This window comes from Pecten maximus, chromosome 4 (assembly GCF_902652985.1).
Source record: "Pecten maximus chromosome 4, xPecMax1.1, whole genome shotgun sequence".
Lineage (NCBI taxonomy): Eukaryota > Metazoa > Mollusca > Bivalvia > Pectinida > Pectinidae > Pecten > Pecten maximus.
The window spans coordinates 26,996,895-27,016,742 of record NC_047018.1 but is presented as its reverse complement, the minus strand read 5'-3'; the positions used below and the strand labels follow the sequence as shown (position 1 = coordinate 27,016,742).

The 19,848-nt window shown below is 36.7% G+C and overlaps 1 protein-coding gene across 1 annotated transcript; it reads right to left on the bottom strand.

Moving 5' to 3' along the window:
- Positions 1-8,212: 8,212 nt before the first annotated feature.
- LOC117325661 (NAD kinase 2, mitochondrial-like) lies at positions 8,213-19,746 on the bottom strand. Its single transcript, XM_033882063.1, has 9 exons — positions 19,386-19,746; positions 19,157-19,245; positions 17,871-18,041; positions 17,199-17,288; positions 16,586-16,828; positions 15,750-15,901; positions 15,232-15,372; positions 12,961-13,003; positions 8,213-9,155 (listed from the first exon to the last, which is right to left on the bottom strand). The coding sequence occupies exons 1-9, from the start codon at positions 19,581-19,583 to the stop codon at positions 9,020-9,022; spliced, it is 1,263 nt and encodes a 420-aa protein (XP_033737954.1). The 5' UTR covers positions 19,584-19,746; the 3' UTR covers positions 8,213-9,019.
- Between the last annotated feature and the right edge of the window lie 102 nt (positions 19,747-19,848).

The window sequence follows — 19,848 nt, the reverse complement described above, 5'->3', positions numbered from 1 at the left end:
CCGAAAAGTCTTCCTTAGGCTAATTCTGAAACAATTTAGCCTAGGTAATAGTGTCGCTGTTGAATTTTACTCGACTATGTAATAAGGAACACATAATGCATGCCGATTTGAAACCGCCGATTTAAGGAAGCATGCGTGTGCTAACAAAGGGAGACAACCACAAACTCAAACAACAATAAATGAAAAACAAGAGATATTTTTTTTGTCTTTCTTTAAATCTTTCGACATTATTATAATGTTCATTTGTATTTATACATTGACGATTAAAACTACCAGAATGTGTTAAATATTGGTGTCATTATTTTCCGAGACCTATAATGATTGATACCTGATATACAAGTCTCTGATGCTACTGATTTTTAGATACGATATACAGTCCGCGGTGACTATTAATTATATCTATATGTAAGCCTAGTACTATATTATACCTTTCAGTAAACTGCGGATATTTCTGGCTAGGCGATTAGGTACCGTAGATCGTGGGGCTCCGTCAGGGCACAAGTCACAAAATTGACTTACTTCGTCATTTGTGTTACTATATGTTATATCAGAGACTTGTATATCACATGTGATATACAAGTCTCTGGTTATATTAATATATATAGATCTAACTGTATGCTTTGTGTGGTAACGATTAAATAATTGAAAAGAAAAACCAAATAACTAACGGCCATCTTCAGACGAGAACTATGTATACGTATACATAAAATACAATGTATATACAGAGACATATATGTCTCTGGTATATATAAAGTCTTCGATTCATGGACTTAATTCATACAGAGACGTATATACCTGATATACGAGTCTCTGATTCATATATTATTTTTATAAACAATTATCCAAACCTGAAAAGATAAGGTACATATTGCAATAAATGAGGCAATAAATAGATACAATATACGTGACAGTATATGAAATTCAATTATACACAATCAAGTTTGATCCGGCATTTATAATGAAAAATACTATGATTTAGTTTAGAAACATGCAAAAGACAAGTGTCTGGTCACTACAACTAAACCCGGCCTTATCTTAGATACATATATGTACAAGTCCATGGCTGCACATAATATCACAAACAACAAAATATGACACGCCAGCAATGTATCAAATTAGCAAGATAGAATGTAACAAAATCTAATATGTTAGTTATGTTTCAAAATCTAACATGATAGCATGTAACAAAATCTAACATGAAAGTTATGTAACAAAATCTAACATGATAGTTAGCCTATGTTACAAAATCCAATATGATAGTAATGTAACAAAATCTAACAAGATAGTTATGTAACAAAATCTAACATGATAGAATGTAACAAAATCTAACATGTTAGTAACATAACAAAATCTAACATGATAGTTATAAATGTAACAAAATCTGACGTGATAGTCATGTTACAAAATCTAACATGATAGTCATGTAACAAAATCTAACCGCTCACTTGATGTGCATATGAAGTTTTGTCAAGATCCAACCGTCCTAAGCACTTTCGAAATGATCACACAAGCGCCGTTTGACCCGTCTAAATTCAGTAAGAATGGTGTCGTGCACACGTGGTTCGAACTTCATCGCTCAATTGAGCACCGAATTGAACTCATTTATGTAAGTGCCCATCTCACTTGATGTGCATACGAAGTTTGGTTAAGATCCAACCGTCATAAGTATTCTTGATACATAATGTATGATGACGCAAACACCTTTTGACCCGTCTACATTCAATATGAACTTAATCGCTCAATTGAGCACCGAATTAAGCTCATTTCTGTGAGTCCCCAACTCACATGATGTGCATATGAAGTCTGAGTTTGGTCACGATCAAACACTTTTGAAATGATGTCACAACGCCTTTTGACTTGTCTACATTCAGTAAGAACTTCATCGCCTAATTTAGCATCCAATTGAACTCCAACGACACAAACGGCTTTAGACCAGTCTACATTCAGTATCAATGCAGCCACGCACACGCGGTTTGAACTTAATCGCTCAATTGAGCACCGGATTAAACTCATTTCTGTGAGCCCTCCAACTCACATGATGTGCATACGAAATTTGGTGAAGATCCAACCGTCCTAATCACTCTTGAAATGATGTAATAAACGCCTTTTGATCCGTCAATTTAGCACCGGATTGAGCTCATTTCTGTGAGATGGTTGGATCTTGACCAAACTTCGGTTCGGAGTACTACTGTCCTTTCTGTCCTGTGAGTACCTCTGTCCTGTCTGTCCTATCTGTCCTGTGGATACTACTGTCCTGTCTGTCCTGTGAGTATTACTGTCCTGTCTATCCTGTGAGTACTACTGTCCTGTCTATCCTGTGAGTACTACTGTCCTGTGTATCCTGTGAGTACTACTGTCCTGTCTATCCTGTGAGTATTACTGTCCTGTGAGTACTACTGTCCTGTCTGTCCTGTGAGTATTACTGTCCTGTCTATCCTGTGAGTACTACTGTCCTGTGTATCCTGTGAGTACTACTGTCCTGTCTGTCCTGTGAGTATTACTGTCCTGTCTATCCTGTGAGTACTACTGTCCTGTCTGTCCTGTGAGTACTACTGTCCTGTGTATCCTGTGAGTACTACTGTCCTGTGTATCCTGTGAGTACTACAGTCCTGTGTATCCTGTGAGTACTACTGTCCTGTCTATCCTGTGAGTACTACTGTCCTGTCTGTCCTGTGAGTACTACTGTCCTGTGTATCCTGCGAGTACCTCTGTCCTGTCTGTCCTATCTGTCCTGCGAGTACTACTGTCCTTTCTGTCCTGTGAGTACCTCTGTCCTGTGTATCCTGTGAGTACTACTGTCCTGTCTGTCCTGTGAGTACTACTGTCCTGTGTATCCTGTGAGTACTACTGTCCTGTCTATCCTGTGAGTATTACTGTCCTGTCTATCCTGTGAGTACTACTGTCCTGTCTGTCCTGTGAGTACTACTGTCCTGTGTATCCTGTGAGTACTACTGTCCTGTGTATCCTGTGAGTACTACAGTCCTGTGTATCATGTGAGTACTACTGTCCTGTCTATCCTGTGAGTACTACTGTCCAGTGTGTCCTGTGAGTACTACTGTCCTGTGTATCCTGCGAGTACCTCTGTCCTGTCTGTCCTATCTGTCCTGCGAGTACTACTGTCCTTTCTGTCCTGTGAGTACCTCTGTCCTGTGTATCCTGTGAGTACTACTGTCCTGTCTGTCCTGTGAGTACTACTGTCCTGTGTATCCTGTGAGTACTACTGTCCTGTCTGTCCTGTGAGTACTACTGTCCTGTCTATCCTGTGAGTGCTACTGTCATTTCTGTCCTGTGAGTATTACTGTCCTGTCTGTCCTGTGAGTATTACTGTCCTGTCTGTCCTGTGAGTACTACTGTCCTGTCTGTCCTGTGAGTACTACTGTCCTGTCTGTCCTGTGAGTATTACTGTCCTGTCTATCCTGTGAGTACTACTGTCCTGTGTATCCTGTGAGTACTACTGTCCTGTGTATCCTGTGAGTATTACTGTCCTGTGTATTCTGTGAGTACTACTGTCCTGTCTGTCCTGTGAGTACTACTGTCCTGTCTATCCTGTGAGTATTACTGTCCTGTCTGTCCTGTGAGTACTACTGTCCTGTGTGTCCTGTGAGTACTACTGTCCTGTGTGTCCTGTGAGTACTACTGTCCTATGTATCCTGTGAGTACTACTGTCCTGTGTATCCTGTGAGTACTACTGCCCCGGTTATCTTGTGAAAACTAATGTTTCCCTACCAAGTCAATTCTACATTTGTTTGCCAATGCTTTGAATGTTGTCTAAATGTTGTCATCATGCAGGGATTCTAGCTCAGTTAAATCCATGAAATGCTCGATACAAATTCAAAATGTGGAAAATGCTTTATTCTTTTCTTGTATTACAAAACAAATGGTAAAAAACCATAATTATGGTAAATATCAACCACTCTTCACACAAATACACTGTCATATACCAACCTGCCTTGTATGTGTACATTAGGATATCGGGCATTCATCGGTCTGTAGACAGACACATATAACCTCCTGCCAGGGTACCTGTATATTAGGGGCACTGCCATTCATTGGGCTGTATATAATATACAAGACACATGTTACTTACACCAAGATTATGATGAGTACATTTGCATACCTGGCTAGCATAGGATTCTCGTAGCCCTAGGGCTGTTTGTGATCCTCATTAAACAAATAAAGAATTAGAACAGCATAGGATTGTATGAATCAAAATTCAGACTCCATTTCTCAAAAACCTCCCTCAATTAAAACAGAGCCTATATTTTTAATTAGCTGCTTGCTGAATTAGTCTAGCCTACTTCATGCTGATAAACATATATAACACATACAAATGCATGTCCTTTTTTACCTCCCTGTGAAGCCAGCCATTCGATTACCTTCAAATTTTCGTTTAGACTTGGGCTCCAAATGAGCACACAAAGATCAATAATTTCTTTTTTTAAATTCAAGCTCTCAAGATAATAATCATATTGACTGCACTACACTACAAAACCACATGATTTATCCAAAACAAATTTTGGCAGATTATACCTTCAGGACAGAGATCTACATACTAACTTAGTTATAGTTTAGTTATATAAGTCTCTGCTTCAGGATTAACTGAAGTTACTGTATTAGAGCACACATTGCTCCTAGGTTTCACTTTCACTCTATTGACTATATGTGTGAAGTCAGTTTGGTTTGCATATATCTGTTACTGATTTCAATATTTTAAAAGTTTTCATACCTCTTAATGTTTAATTATGCCATTTTAGGCAGTCTAAAACTGAATGAAAAGAAGAAATATAATCAGCTCTCAAAAAATCAAAAAAGTCACAAGTAAGGGTTCATTCTACTACAACAAGCATACTGGGTATTGTTAAAGCAATACAGTTCCACTACCAGCCCCGCTAAAAACAGTAGCACTGACCTTGACCCAAAAACCCTGAAACTCGATCAAGGTCTGCAGCTACTCATACTGAAGTTACATACCAACTTTCACCAACATACCTTGAAGCATGGCTGAGAAAAGTGTGATGAACTTGTGTGGACGGACTGACAGACAGTCAGGAAAAACTTATAGCCCCCCTTTCCCACCCCTCACTGGTTTCACTGGTAGGGGACTAAAAACCTCAAGGGTCAGTAAGACATGTATAGAGGGTAAGTCTTCCATACAACTACAATGTAGCTGACCCCAGTGTGGTTCTGTAGGAGCTTGATCAGCATCTGGTCAAATTAGGCATCAAACATCAACATAATGTAGACTAAAATGTCATTTAATCAATATGTCTTCATAATTAGGTCTCTGGATTAAATAAGAATAGTTACTCTCCACAGAAAAAAATAACACGCTTGACAAGAATAGCTATAAAACCAATGATTTCTTTTTATAGTTTTGTCATAAATTCAATTTAATGTGATGTAACAAGGGCCCGTTGGAGGGCCACCTTGAACATACGCCCGCCGCAATATTTGACACTTGGAAGGGGGTAGTTTCACAGGTTGTAATGCCTTAAAATGAAGTATCATTTTGTTGCAAAGTTGGAAGGAGATATTGATACACATAATGGTGTGTAGTTGAAACCGAAGGGCAACTTTAAATGATGAGATGTATATATGTATATGTTGCAAATATGGGAAACCTTGGTTTAGACACAACAACACAAAAATTAGTTCACATGTTTATATACAGAATATATAGAGCCTGGGTCGGGTAGTATTGAAGTTATGGTCCGGATAAGTAAAATCATCAAAGGGCAATAACTCCGCTAATAAGGGGGTAAGGGGCATAATTTTGGTATGTGACACTCCGGCTCATCTAGATGTATATTTGTGTTAAGTATAGAAAGCTCAACACCATATGTGCCCGAAGTAAAATCATCAAAGGGGAATAACTCCACAAATAAGGGGGTAAGGGGCATGATTTTGGTATGCGACACTCCGGCTCATCAAGATGTATATTTGTGTCAAGTATGGAGAGCATGGGTCGGGTAGTATTGGAGTTATGGTCCGGACAAGTAAAATCATCAAAGGGGAATAACTCCGCAAATACGGGGGTAAGGGGCATGATTTTGGTATGCGACACTCCGTGTATATTTGTGTCAAGTATGGAGAGCCTGGGTCGAGTAGTATTGGAGTTATGGTCTGGACAAGTAAAATCATCAAAGGGGAATAACTCCGCAAATACGGGGGTAAGGGGCATGATTTTGGTATGCGACACTCCGGCTCATCATGATGTATATTTGTGTCAAGTATGGAGAGCCTGGGTCGAGTAGTATTGGAGTTACCCACCCGCCCGCCTGTCCGCCAACATGATAACATAATACGTCCCATCTTTCGTCAGGCGTATAAAAAGTGCATCAGATTTAGTCAGTATCAGACCATGGGCCTTAACAGTCATCTGAGTTTTGAAATATTTCTGTGAATTTGACACTTTATGACACCGCCCATCAGCCCCTGGGGACCAGTAATTGCATACCAGCAAACTGCCTTCCAAAACTGATAATTTCAATTGAAATGACATAAATGATAGTCAAAAATGTGATTTCCCTATATGAACTACGGTAAAGGTTACCTCCTCCAAAGGAGCCAATGTGAGACCCTTCCACCTATGAAAAGTATTTAATTCTACTTTATTTCAGTCTTGAGAAGAAAATTTTTGAAATTTCAGCTAATTTGACCATTTATGGCCCTGCCCATCAGCCCCTGGGCGTCAGTCAGGGTCAACATGTGCATACCATCAAACTGTCATCCCATGCTGATAATGTTGACCAAGTTAGAATGAATTCCATTTAGACTTGTAAGCTTCCTGCCAAATTTCATTGAATTTGGTTCAGCGGTTTTGGAAAAGAAGTTGCAAATGTAAATAGTTAATGAGAGACGGCGCACGACGCCGGACAATAGCCAATGGCAATAACACGGAAATATGTGCCAGAAACAGTTGCCACAAACACACATACATAATGTACACACAAACATCAATACTGTTAACCCCTACTATTTGTAGCAGGAGTATGACAAAGTTTGCATGATTATCATTATTAATAAAAAACATATTTTGTGATGACATACAAAATGTACATTCAATCTGTAAAGTGTCATGCTTTTCAAATTAAGTTACCCACAACATTGTAAAGAATATTTAAAACTGAAGTAAAAATAACAACAAAACAATGAATTAAAACTGCCCTACATCATTTGGTGTACAATAACACGAGTGTTAATTGTATTCATTGAGTATCACCCTTGTAGCTAATGACATAAAATCTTATTGTAGTATACCTTGTGTTATCCTGACACAAGATATGTAATCAATCAAGATTGTCTCATTGTAAATACTGATTGAAAATAGCATATTTAGCTATTCAGACACCCGTCACCGACACAATTTATAAAAAATGCATTGTATAGGAAAATATATACTACTGTATATAAGCACTGACACTCTTCTGGATTTATTTGTTAACATCAACTGAAGGCAATTTAAATCAAAACTACTCACCTGTAAGTAATTTGATGTTAGTGCTCATCTGAAGTCAATATAAAATGACAGCTCACCTAAAGTATTATAATATATTTCTTTCCTGTAGGAAATACTACCTGTATTATACTATAATACTTCATTTCTAACCTGTAGGCAATATAATACTTCATTTCTAACCTGTATGCAATATAATATAATATTTCTCACTTGTAGGTAATCTAACATTGTATTTCTCACCTGTAGGCAAGGTCATATTACATTTCTCACCTGTAGGCAATGTCATATTACATTTCACACCTGTAGGCACTTATAGTATATAATATTTTTCATCTGTAGGTTATTTAACATTACATTTCCCACCTGTAGGTAATATTATATTATATTTCTCACCTGTAGGTAAAGTTATATTATATTGCTCACAATAGCAATATAATAGGACAGGGCCCATCTGTAGGGGGACAAAATTTCATATAGCTCTGCTGTAAGCAATAAGACAGAGCTCACCTGTAGACAATATGATACAGCGCTCACATGAAGGCAATGTATGAAAGTTATCTCCCTTAGGCAAAATGACAGAGCTCAGCTGTAGGTAATATATGAAAGCATTCACATGTAAGTAATATGACTAAGCTCACCTGTAGGCAACATTATATAACAGTGTTCACTCGTGGGTGATTTCACACAATTTCACACTTAGAATCAACACATGATTTTTTTTTATTCCACCAATTACAATTCGAACAAAAATAATACAAATGCATTATGTAGTTTATTTTACATGGAAGTTTTATGTTATCCGACTTCATTTATGATTCTTAAAGTGTTAGTCTAATCCATGTCCTAATAAGGAATGTTCTAGTAAGGTATCTCCTTATAAGGAATGTCCTAATCAGTTATGTTCTAATAATGTATGTCCTAATAAATATGTCTTAATAAGGAATGCCCTAATTAATCATATCTTTATAATTAGTCATGTTCTTACAAGGTATGTCCTAATAAGTCATGTCTTAATAAGGTATATCCTTATAAGGAATGCCATAATAAGTCATATCCTAATAAGGAATGTCCTAACAAAACATGTTCTATGAGGTATGTCTTAAAGTTTTAAAGAATTATTTTCAAGATGATCACACCTGGAATAAATGAGCTTATGAAGCTGAAGTGATGAACCTTCAGTTATTACTCCTAGTTTTATTAAAGGGTACCACATATCAAACTAGATGTATTGATAAAGAATGTAAAATTTCAATGTCCGTTTAGAAAAAGCACTGTTTACCGGGGATATATAGTGTTTGTACCTATTAACAAGCATACATGTAACAACAATGACTAGTACATGTACTAGGTAACATAATAGTCATGGACACTTTCTTCCTTCACAAATTGCTCCATTGATGAACATATGTATGAACTTCAGTCAACTACATATGCAAGCTGTGAAGGTATATTCAGTTCTTCTTTAATTGTCTATATAAGATACAGTGAAAAGTAAAGCCATCTTTCTCAGTTAAAATATATTACTTTTAATTGAGATAAATTGATAAGAATGTTTGCTCCTCAGTCAAGTGTAATTGTCAGTAGTGCATCAGACTCCAGCATTTCCATAGTAGCCACAGCTCCATCATTGAAGTGAAAGGAGGAATCTCCGTCTATCACAAGTGTGCCATCCCACATTCGGGAGTTGATCTTGATCCTGGTTAAAACAGAGATTATAACGTAATTAAAATTTACTACAGTAACCATAGTTAGTCATTTATGGCAACAAAGCATTTAATGCCATACAAAGATGATGCAACAGTAGGGAGATTAATAGAATCTTTCCCTGCCTTGGGGTGTGACAAATAAATCTCAACCCGAGGCTTGCCGAGGGTTAAACATTCAACAATTTCCCAAAAGGTTGAGACTTCTATGTCGCACTCCTTTGGTAGGGAATGATTATTTTCTTCCAACACTTCAAATAATTGCATATTAAATCTATGGTCAAGGTATGTTTGTGAACAAATGCACATGGTCGGCACATGAATATCCTCTTTTGAAGAAGTACCCATCACTACCCCAACTAGAACTGTCGCCAGGATGGCTGACGAATACCCCCCCAATCTGCACGAGTCAATGGTGAATTGGAACTGTTAATTAGAGGCTAATTAAGATAACCCAGTAATATAGTGACCAGTTGCCATAGCAACCATAATTTTGAAGAAAAAAAAAGTGGCATGCACATCTATACACATGGTCCTCTATATTTGTGTGAAATTTCACTGAAATCGGCCCTTCAGTATTGGAGGAGTTGTCCGGACAAACTTAAAGTTATGGTTCTTATCAGAAAACCTGTTTATAGTGACCAGTTGCCATAGCAACCATAATTTTGAAAAAAAAGAAAGTGGCATGCACATCTTCACATGGTCCTCTATATTTGTGTGAAGTTTCATTGAAATCAGCCCTTCGGTTTAGGAGGAGTTGTCTGGACAAACTTAAAGTTATGGTTCTTATCGGAAAACCTGTTTATAGTGACCAGTTGCCATAGCAACCATAGTTTTGTGAAAAATAAAGTGGCATGCACATCTTCACATGGTCCTCTATATTTGGGTGAAGTTTAATTGAAATCGGCCCTTCGGTTTAGGAGGAGTTGTCTGGACAAACTTAAAGTTATGGTTCTTATCGGAAAACCTGTTTATAGTGACCAGTTGCCATAGCAACCATAATTTTGAGAAAAATAAAGTGGCATGCACATCTACACATGATCATTAATATTTGTGTGAAGTTTCATCGGAATTGGCCCATCGGTTTAGGAGGAGTTGTCCGGACAAAATGCGTCTACAGACAGACGGACGGACGGACGGACGGACAACCTGATTCCAGTATACCCCCCCTAACTTCGTTGCGGTGGTATAAAAATGCATCTCAATATCATTACACAAGACAAGAGATCCCAGAGGGATCTTGGCGCCCACCATTGAATGATCTTTATAGGTTCCATGTCAGATTGATCTTTTCTCTACTTTTCCCTTCCTCTAAGTCTTACTTATCTGTGTAAATTCAGAAACAGCCCTCTAGTACTTTTCAAACAAGGGGAACCTATATATAAAATTTAAGATTTAGCGATAACGGCTGTCTGTCGGCCATGTTGTTTTCGGATTGGTCCCAAAATGCAACACCAGGGACCAAGGGGAACTTACATATGAAATTTGAGAAAGATCCCTTCAGTACCTTCTGTAAAATAGCGATAACAAACTTCAATTGTCAAAATACAAGATGGCTGCCTGTCGGCCAGGTTGTTTTCTGACGGGTCTCAAAATCCAATATGCATAACTAGGCACAGAGGGCAACCTACAAATAAAATTTAAGAAAGATCCTTTCAGCAATTTCTGACAAATAGCGATAACAAACTTCAATTGTCAAAATCCAAGATGACTGCCTGTCGGCCATGTTGTTTTCCTATTGGTCCCAAGATGCAATATGCAGAACTACAGACCAAGGGGAACTTACAAAAAAGTTTGAGAAAGATCCCTTCAGTACTTTCTGAAAAATAGCGATAATAAACTTCAATTGTCAAAATCCAAGATGGCTGCCTGTCGGCCATGTTGTTTATCCGATTAGTCTCAAAATGCAATATGCGTAACTAGGCACTGAGGGGAACCTACATATGAAATTGGAGAAAGATTTCTTAAGCACTTTCTTAGAAATAGCGATAACAAGTTTCAATTGTCAAAATCTAAGATGGCTGCCTGTCGGCCATGTTGTTTTCCGATTAGTCTCAAAATGCAATATGCATAACTAGGCACCGAGGGGAACCTACATATGAAATTTGAGAAAGATCCCTTCAGCACTTTCTGAGAAATAGAGATAACAAACTTCAATTGTCAAAATCCAAGATGGCTGCCTGTCGGCCATGTTGTTTTCCGATTAGTCTCGAAATGCAATATGCATAACTAGGCACTGAGGGGAACCTACATATGAAATTTCAGAAAGATCCCTTCATTATTTTCTGAGAAATAGCGATAACAAGTTTCAATTGTCAAAATCTAAGATGGCTGCCTGTCGGCCATGTTGTTTTCCGATTAGTCTCAAAATGCAATATGCATAACTAGGCACCGAGGGGAACCTACATATGAAATTTGAGAAAGATCCCTTTATTATTTTCTGAGAAATAGCTATAACAATCTTCAATTGTCAAAATCCAAGATGGCTGCCTGTCGGCCATGTTGTTTTCCGATTGGTCTCAAAATGCAATATGCATAACTTGGCACCAGGAGGAACCTACATATGAAATTTGAGAAAGATCCCTTCAGTACTTTTTCAGAAATAGCGATAACAAACTTCAATTGTCAAAATCCAAGATGGCTGCCTGTCGGCCATGTTGTTTTCCGATTGGTCTCCAAATGCAATATGCATAACTAAGCACCAAGAGGAACCTACATATGAAATTTCAGAAAGATCCCTTTATTAGTTTTTGAGAAATAGCGATAACAAACTTCAATTGTCAAAATCCAAGATGGCTGCCTGTCGGCCATGTTGTTTTCCGATTGGTCTCAAAATGCAATATGCATAACTAGGCACCAAGGGGAGTCTACATATGAAATTTCAGAAAGATCCCTTCATTAGTTTCTGAGAAATAAGGACAACAAACTTCAATTGTCAAAATCCAAGATGGCTGCCTGTCGGCCATGTTGTTTTCCGATAGGTCTCAAAATGCAATATGCATAACAAGGCACCAAGGGGAACCTATATATGAAATTTGAGAAAGATCCCTTCTGTACTTTCTGAGAAATAGCGATAACAAGAATTGTTTACGGACGGAGGGACGGAGGGACGGACGGAGGGACGGACGTCGGACCACGGACGCAGGGCGATTTGAATAGCCCACCATCTGATGATGGTGGGCTAAAAATGTAGGTATAAAATTAATTCATAATATCTATTCAAACAGGCACTGAAATGAGGTATCAGTGATACTATTCTGATGTTAACAACAGTACATCTTGTCATTTCATAAAACTCTGTGTCTCATACGCATATTTAACATTAAATAACAACGTGGGAACTATTAGTGACATCACTCAAAAAGTACTTCCGGTTCAGAAGGTTAGCGTGTGCAATCTGTCGTACCCTAGGGGTTGGAGAAAACGTCTCCTTTCCATTTGATAACATTTTTACAACCAACAATGATGAAAAAATAAGGATGGACTTTCTTATATAGTGCATTGACATTACTACGTATTTGTATGTCAACGGGAGAAAGAATGGTGTTTGCTATGAGATTTCAATACAGTTTTCTGCCAGCAGGTCCGGAACCATTTCCATACATGTGTAACAGCTATTACTATAAACTATGTACATGTATGTATGTATGGGGGCTGTATTCCAAGATAAAGTATCCACTTGTTACCAGGTATACTGCACTTTCAGTGTGGTTACATTATAAAGTACATACATGTATATATCATGCAGTATAGACATACCATGTTTCCGTACCATTGAATACATTAGAATATACATACCTCGTAGCAAAGCCTCTCTGTTGTCGTATAGCATCAAATACACCTGAAATGAGCCAGTATCATATTTACTGTCAGATCAGAATCTATTGAGTTCAGTTTTCTAGTTAAAAGGTTGATTTTAATAAGTTCTGCTAACTATACACCATTGCATTGCTCAGTAAAGTGGCACTATCTATTGGATAATTTTTTTCAGAAAAAAAACATTAGAAATGACAACTTAAAATACAATCCAATTAATACATATTCATTACCTGGTTAATTGTATATAGTAACAAGAGATCCCAGAGGGATCTTGGCGCCCACCATTGAATGATCTTTATAGGTTCCATGTCAGATTGATCTTTTCTCTTTTTTTCCCCCTTCCTCTTACTAATCTGTGTAAATTGAGAAACATCCCTCCAGTGCTTTTTTAAACAAGGGAAACTTATATATGAAATTAGAGATTTAGCCATAATGGCTGTCTGTCGACAATGTTTTTAGGTTGGTCCAAAAATGCAACATGACGGACCAAGGGGAACCTACATATGAAAATTGAGAAAGATCCCTTCAGTACCTTCCGTAAAATAGCGATAACAAACTTCAGTTGTCAAAATCAAAGATGGCTGTCTGTTGGCCATGTTGTTATCCGACTGGTCCCAAAATGAGATATGCAGAACTAGGGACCAAGGGCAACCTATATATCAAATTTCAGAAAGATCCCTTCAGTACTTTCTCAGAAATAGCGATAACAAACTTCAATTGTCAAAATCCAAGATGGCTGTCTGTCGACCATGTTGTTTTCCGATCTGTACCAAAATGCAATATGCATAACTAGGGACCAACAGCAGCTTACATATAAAATTTGAAAAAGATCCCTTCAGTACTTTCTCAGAAATAGCGATAACAAACTTCAATTGTCAAAATCTAAGATGGCTGTCTGTTGGCCATGTTGTTTTCCAATCAGTCCCAAATTGCAACATGCATAACTACAGACCAAGGGGAAACTACATATGAAATGTGAGAAAGATCCCTGCAGGACTTTCTGAGAAATAGTGATAATAAACTTCAATTGTCAAAATCCAAGATGGCTGCCTGTCGGTTCCGATTTGTCCCAAAATGCAATATGCATAACTACAGACCAAGGGGAACCTACATATGAAATGTGCGAAAGATCCCTTCAGTACTTTCTGAGAAATAGTGATAACAAACTTCAATTGTCAAAATCCAAGATGGCTGCTTGTCGGCCATGTTGTTTTCCGATCCGTCCCAAAATGCAATATGCATAACTAGGGACCAAGGGCAACCTACATATGAAATTTGAGAAAGATCCCATCAGTAATTTCTCAGAAATAGCGATAACAATCTTCAATATGCATAACTAGGGACCAAGGGCAACCTACATAGGAAATTTGAAAAAGATCCCTTCAGTACTTTCTCAGAAATAGCGATAACAAACTTCAATTGTCAAAATCAAAGATGGCTGCCTGTCGGCCATGTTGTTTTCCGATCTGTCCCAAAATGCAATATGCATAACTAGGGACCAAGGGCAACCTACATATGAAATTTGAGAAAGATCCCTTCAGTACTTTCTCAGGAATAGCGATAACAAAAATTGTTTACGGACGGACAGAGGGACGGACTACGGACTACGGACCACAGACGCAAGGCGATTTGAATAGCCCACCATCTGATGATGGTGGGTTAAACCAGGGGACCAACACATAAACTTTGATTCACTGTACCATATTTATCCTGTAATATACCCAGGGGACCAACAAATAAACTTTGACTCACTGTATCATATTTATCCATAAAGAAACCCAAATGACCAACACAAACTTTGACTCAATTCAAACCAATGAATGAGCACTATTTGAACCCCAGGGTACCAAAAAATAAACTTTAACTCACTGTATCATATTAATCCTGTAATAAACCCTGAGGACCAATGCAAAAATTTTTACTCACTGTACCGTATTTATCCTGAAATAAAGCCTAGGGTCCAACACATAAACATTGACTCCCTGTACTGTATTTATCCTGTGATAATCCCTGGGGACCAACAAATAAACTTTGACTCACTGTATCATATTTATCCATAAATAAACCCAAAGGACCAACACAAACTTTGACTCAATTCAAACCAATGAATGAGCACTATTTGAGCAGTAGTTAGTTTTTATAACTGGTCTCCAATAGACATTGGTAGACTTATAACCAGATATAGGTTTAATGTCTGATAAATACGGTAATTGACTGTGCTGAAATCTCCGAGTATCTGTGTACACCTACCATTCACAATGGGATCTCGGACTGTGTAAGCCATTCGAGGTTCATCAGGAGAAAATTTGAGTGAGTTGTTAAATTCTGAGGCAACCTTACTCATCAGCTTTTGATCAGTTAGATCAACTTCACAATGGGTCAGGCGCTTCGCTGTAATCAATCAAAGTAAGAGATTTTCTTGAAAATGGTGACTCTTTTAATGTTAGTTGAAGATGTTATTATTGTGAAATATTTTCTTTATTTTCTTTCCTTTGTTTAGAAGATCATTTGACTGGAATTATTTTTTAAAAAAGTAAACAAACCAAAATTCAATAGACTACCTACATTTAACGATGGAAAGATTGTCTGTTCCCCAGTGAAACAAACACCTGGTACATGTCTTACATAGTTTTACACACATGTACCATGAAATATCTTTAAATCATACTTTGTGGTTGTCTGGTTGGACAATTTAGCTGCAGCTAATTTAAAGTATCCTATTTATTCCGAGTATATCAATGACAGTAGAGAGTGGGACGAACACCTACTTATTTCAAGTATATCTTTGACAGCCTCTATTGGGAGATGGTTTATATGGAAGAACCAGGATGTAGAGCCAGTCCCTGTACATATAGTGATCCCAGAACTCTTCTGTTTCATACTGGGCTCTTCATCCCTCTTGATTTCATAATAAGACACCCTTAAATACACATCAGCAGTATTGTTTATCAGTTTAAGTCACACAATTCTTAATATAACTGTAAAACAATACAAGTTAACAGCACAAAAGAGTTGCTCAAAGTCCTGTTCAACTTTAACTATAAACAAAATAAATAACTACATAATAAATATTATATAAAACATATTTTTAAATCAAAATTGTTGTTGAGAGGATAATTGTATTATAATAATAAGTATAATTATTTTTGAGTTAGTTTAGCCCGGTCTATCTTTCCATCGCACTAAGGTGAGATTTTGTATTTATTTTCAGTTTATTCTTTTCCAATCTAATTTACTAGTATAATGTATAATTCTGAAATTGCTTGATCATTTATTTATTAATTTTTTTGATTTCTTTAATAGGTATGATTAAGTGTGAATTTGTTCACAGAAGAAAGCAAAGTGCATGAAGAAAGTCTATACATGTATATATGCAGTAAAGCTAATACCTACACACAAGGTTGAACATGAAGATCACATCATATCATTCTGCCGTCCACTTCACTTTGGACTTTATTTTAATATTTATCTAATGAACTTATCCAAACATCACAGTAAAATTTTTATATCAGACTTTCAGAAGGGTTACTCGCCAACTCTTCATATCAACACATGGCAATGGCATCAGAGACAAGATGCAAACTAGTTTCAATCATACCCTCACCTTGCTGACAGAGCCTCACCAATGAAGACTTCATTTAAAGCTAAGATGGGAAGTACCCGGGGTGGCATTTCTTGAATGTGTAGCCTCTGCTCAAGCTCCTCCCCGAAATGAGATTCAGCCTCCTTGATGTGCTCCTCAAACCTGTATTCAGGGTACAAAAGTTGCTGGTCATGAATAGCAACAGGCTCGTCATTTTGGTGGAAGCCTGACATAGTAACACGAATACGGTGGCGCCACTTCCATCTAAAACACAACAACATTGAATATTCAGAAAAAGGTTATGTTTCATTTTTATATACAATAAATGTATGTGAAAAATAGAGAAACATCAGTAAAAGTGCAGTGAAAACAATGTTTTCGTCATTTAACTTTTTGTAGTATAGATATGTATCTGAAAAAAATATTTGAATAAGTTTATTAAACTTATATTATTATCATTTTACATGTACTTGCATAAACTCAGCAAACAAACAAAAAAACACAACTACCCCAAACAACTATATGGGACAATGGTATCCCTTGCTGTCTGATATGCAATCAGTAACAAATACATATCAATTAGTGATTACATTTTATATAAGTAAGTTATGTAAATATTAGTCAAGGAACTTACTTGAATTTCCCTTCGAGGATGCGTTTCACTGCTTCTCCAAAGTTTTCTGCAGGAAACTGCTTTTTTGAGAGACACAAATATCCTTCTGATCTGTAACACCGATATAAAGTTTAAAATTTGAATTCAATTACATAAAAATCATAAATTAATTAAATTAAATTAATATAAACATCATGTATAAACATTAGATACATCAAAATATCAATTCCAAAACGTACAGGGAGTAGAGCCAACACCTTGGTTTTTACTAGTGTGGATATGTATGTCTCCTATACACTGTAGCTGGATACCCGGGGGTATGCAGGGTGGCTGTGTCGTAGCGTACCGGTAATCAGATCAGGGTAAACAACAACAACAGCTACAGATTATGGTTTCTTCAATTTATTATATGCTGCATGTCTACATGTTTCCCCTACTCTGGCTTCATCAGGACGAATATACATTGATTTTTACCCTTAAAGTACACTAATTGCGAGTTATGGTTGTTTACCCTGATCTGAATATCAATTCCATGTACTAAAGGTACTGAATCTTATACATCTTGCAGTCAAACTAATTTCAATGAGTATTATAGAACTTTTAATAGCTTTAACAAACAAAGTGTTATCTAACACAGATCGTAAATGGAGAGAAACGTGAGAATTGTTGCAAAATTCTTTCAATAAAACTAACCTTTTAGGGTCGGTATTAATTCCTATGATCGGTTTGTCCTTGACTTTGATCTTACTGGCTGCCAACAGGTATGTGCCGTCGCCGCCAGCAGTGACGATCAAATCTGCCCAGTTAACAACCTCCTCATTATACTGGAATCTGTTCACAACCCTGGTCTCTATACTATGCTGTCTGTGATGATGAAATGAATTCAGTGTACATGTACTCTATAATCTTATGTACACAGGTACTACAAATGTATACAATTGATTACCATACAATCAAGCCAAACTAAATATCATTAATTCCAGCAGTTAACCATTTTTGTGTTTGAATTTGAACAATTATGATTATTTATAAGTCTATTTAAGTTTATTTACTTACTTCGAGGCCCTTATACCAGCGAATTACCAGCGAAAAGTCAAAATTAACTATGCTCCTGGTAATTTCAGTTTAAAACTAATTTCAGTAGCAGAATGAATCTATTATAACTGTCAATCAATATTATTATGATCTTAAAGATATGCAGTATTAAAGGTTGATTACAGATAGTTCTACTAAATTATCTATGATGTGGTATATCTTTCCACAAAAACTTATAACTAACAACATGCACATTACATATAAGCTAGACATAAATTTCAGGGATTTGTACCCAATCATAATGCTTATTTATAGGACTAGCCGAGTTTCCTCTGGCCCTGACAACATGTCAGGTGTAGGGCCAGAGCGCACTACTATATGAAAATGTGGAACAGTGTCGCTAAGATTTTGGTGCAAACACAATAAAATCGGGCGTGACATTACACTTACCTTACTTATATGGATAAATCAATTATTTATTTACCCCAAAAGCCCAATTTAGTTCCAAATCGGTGTTATATTCCGTCCTTATAGACCCTCGTTTTCTGCTGAGTCAAAATCTCACACTTGACTCGACGCCATATTGCTAATTATGTAGGTCGCGGGTGGTCTAATCACCCTAATCAGTGCGCAATGGAGCGATAAAGAAAAAAAATACAACATTTATCTTTATCTATTTTACCGCTTATAATTAGTAAATAATGTATTCTTGCATTAAATATAACATGTTTTGGGTAATAATAAGCGAAGTTATCTATGCAACAAGAAAAACACAATAAATGATAATTGGTCTTTTTTCGGGCCATTGCATTCCGATTCGGGTGGTTAGTTGTACTGTCACTTACAGCCTTTGAAATAACATTCAAAAAGCAAATACTAAGGCTTAGTACATAATCTATACTGTATCTCTATGATTCTTGTACATACTCTTTATCTCTACTCACTTCAAAATTCTGTGTATCAAGTCAACACATTTGTAATGGTTTACATGGAGTTGATGAAGGGATTCATAATCAGACCTAATGCTATCCAACTGAAAAATAAAAAAAAGGTTTTTGAATACCTTTTTATCAAATCATATAAATGTATTGTAGATGTACTGAATTAACCATCAGGATAATGTTAAAGAAAATACCATGTTTCAGTAAACTGATTTATGCTGTAGATTCTTACGTGTTTTTTCAATTCTCCTTCGCTTAAATCTTTATATGTAGATTTTAAAAACTCATATCTTGTCATCTTTGAAACAAGTGCCACGCGTTTGATGTTGAATGAAGTACAATCATGTTGTATATTCCTGAAGGACTGAACAAGGTGCTTGTACAGTAAACCCGGACGTCGTAAAACACTGGCTAAATTGAACGGTTGCATTGTTAACAGTCATCTAAGATGATTTACTCGAAATAAATACATCATTATCTCCATATACAGAGAGTCACGTTGCCATGAACTTCTTATTTCGCCTCAGAACACTAAAATTTTATCTTTACATTTCCCCCAACAACGTAGGTGTTTCCATCTTGGAATTTTACATGTAGAGCTATCATTATTATACTTGGAAATTGATTTCGAATAATTATTGAAAATGGTTGACTTTGAATTTATATATCAATACATCAAAATTACAGCAAAAAAT

Excerpts from the sequence above, each read along its gene's own strand:
- LOC117325661 (XM_033882063.1), bottom strand. The coding sequence starts at position 19,583 with ATGCAACCGTTCAATTTAGCCAGTGTTTTACGACGTCCGGGTTTACTG. Across the intron at positions 19,246-19,385 it reads AAGGAGAATTGAAAAAACAC|TTGGATAGCATTAGGTCTGA; the intron begins GTAAGAATCTAC and ends TTTATTTTTCAG. Across the intron at positions 13,004-15,231 it reads CCGAGATCCCATTGTGAATG|GTGTATTTGATGCTATACGA; the intron begins GTAGGTGTACAC and ends GGCTCATTTCAG.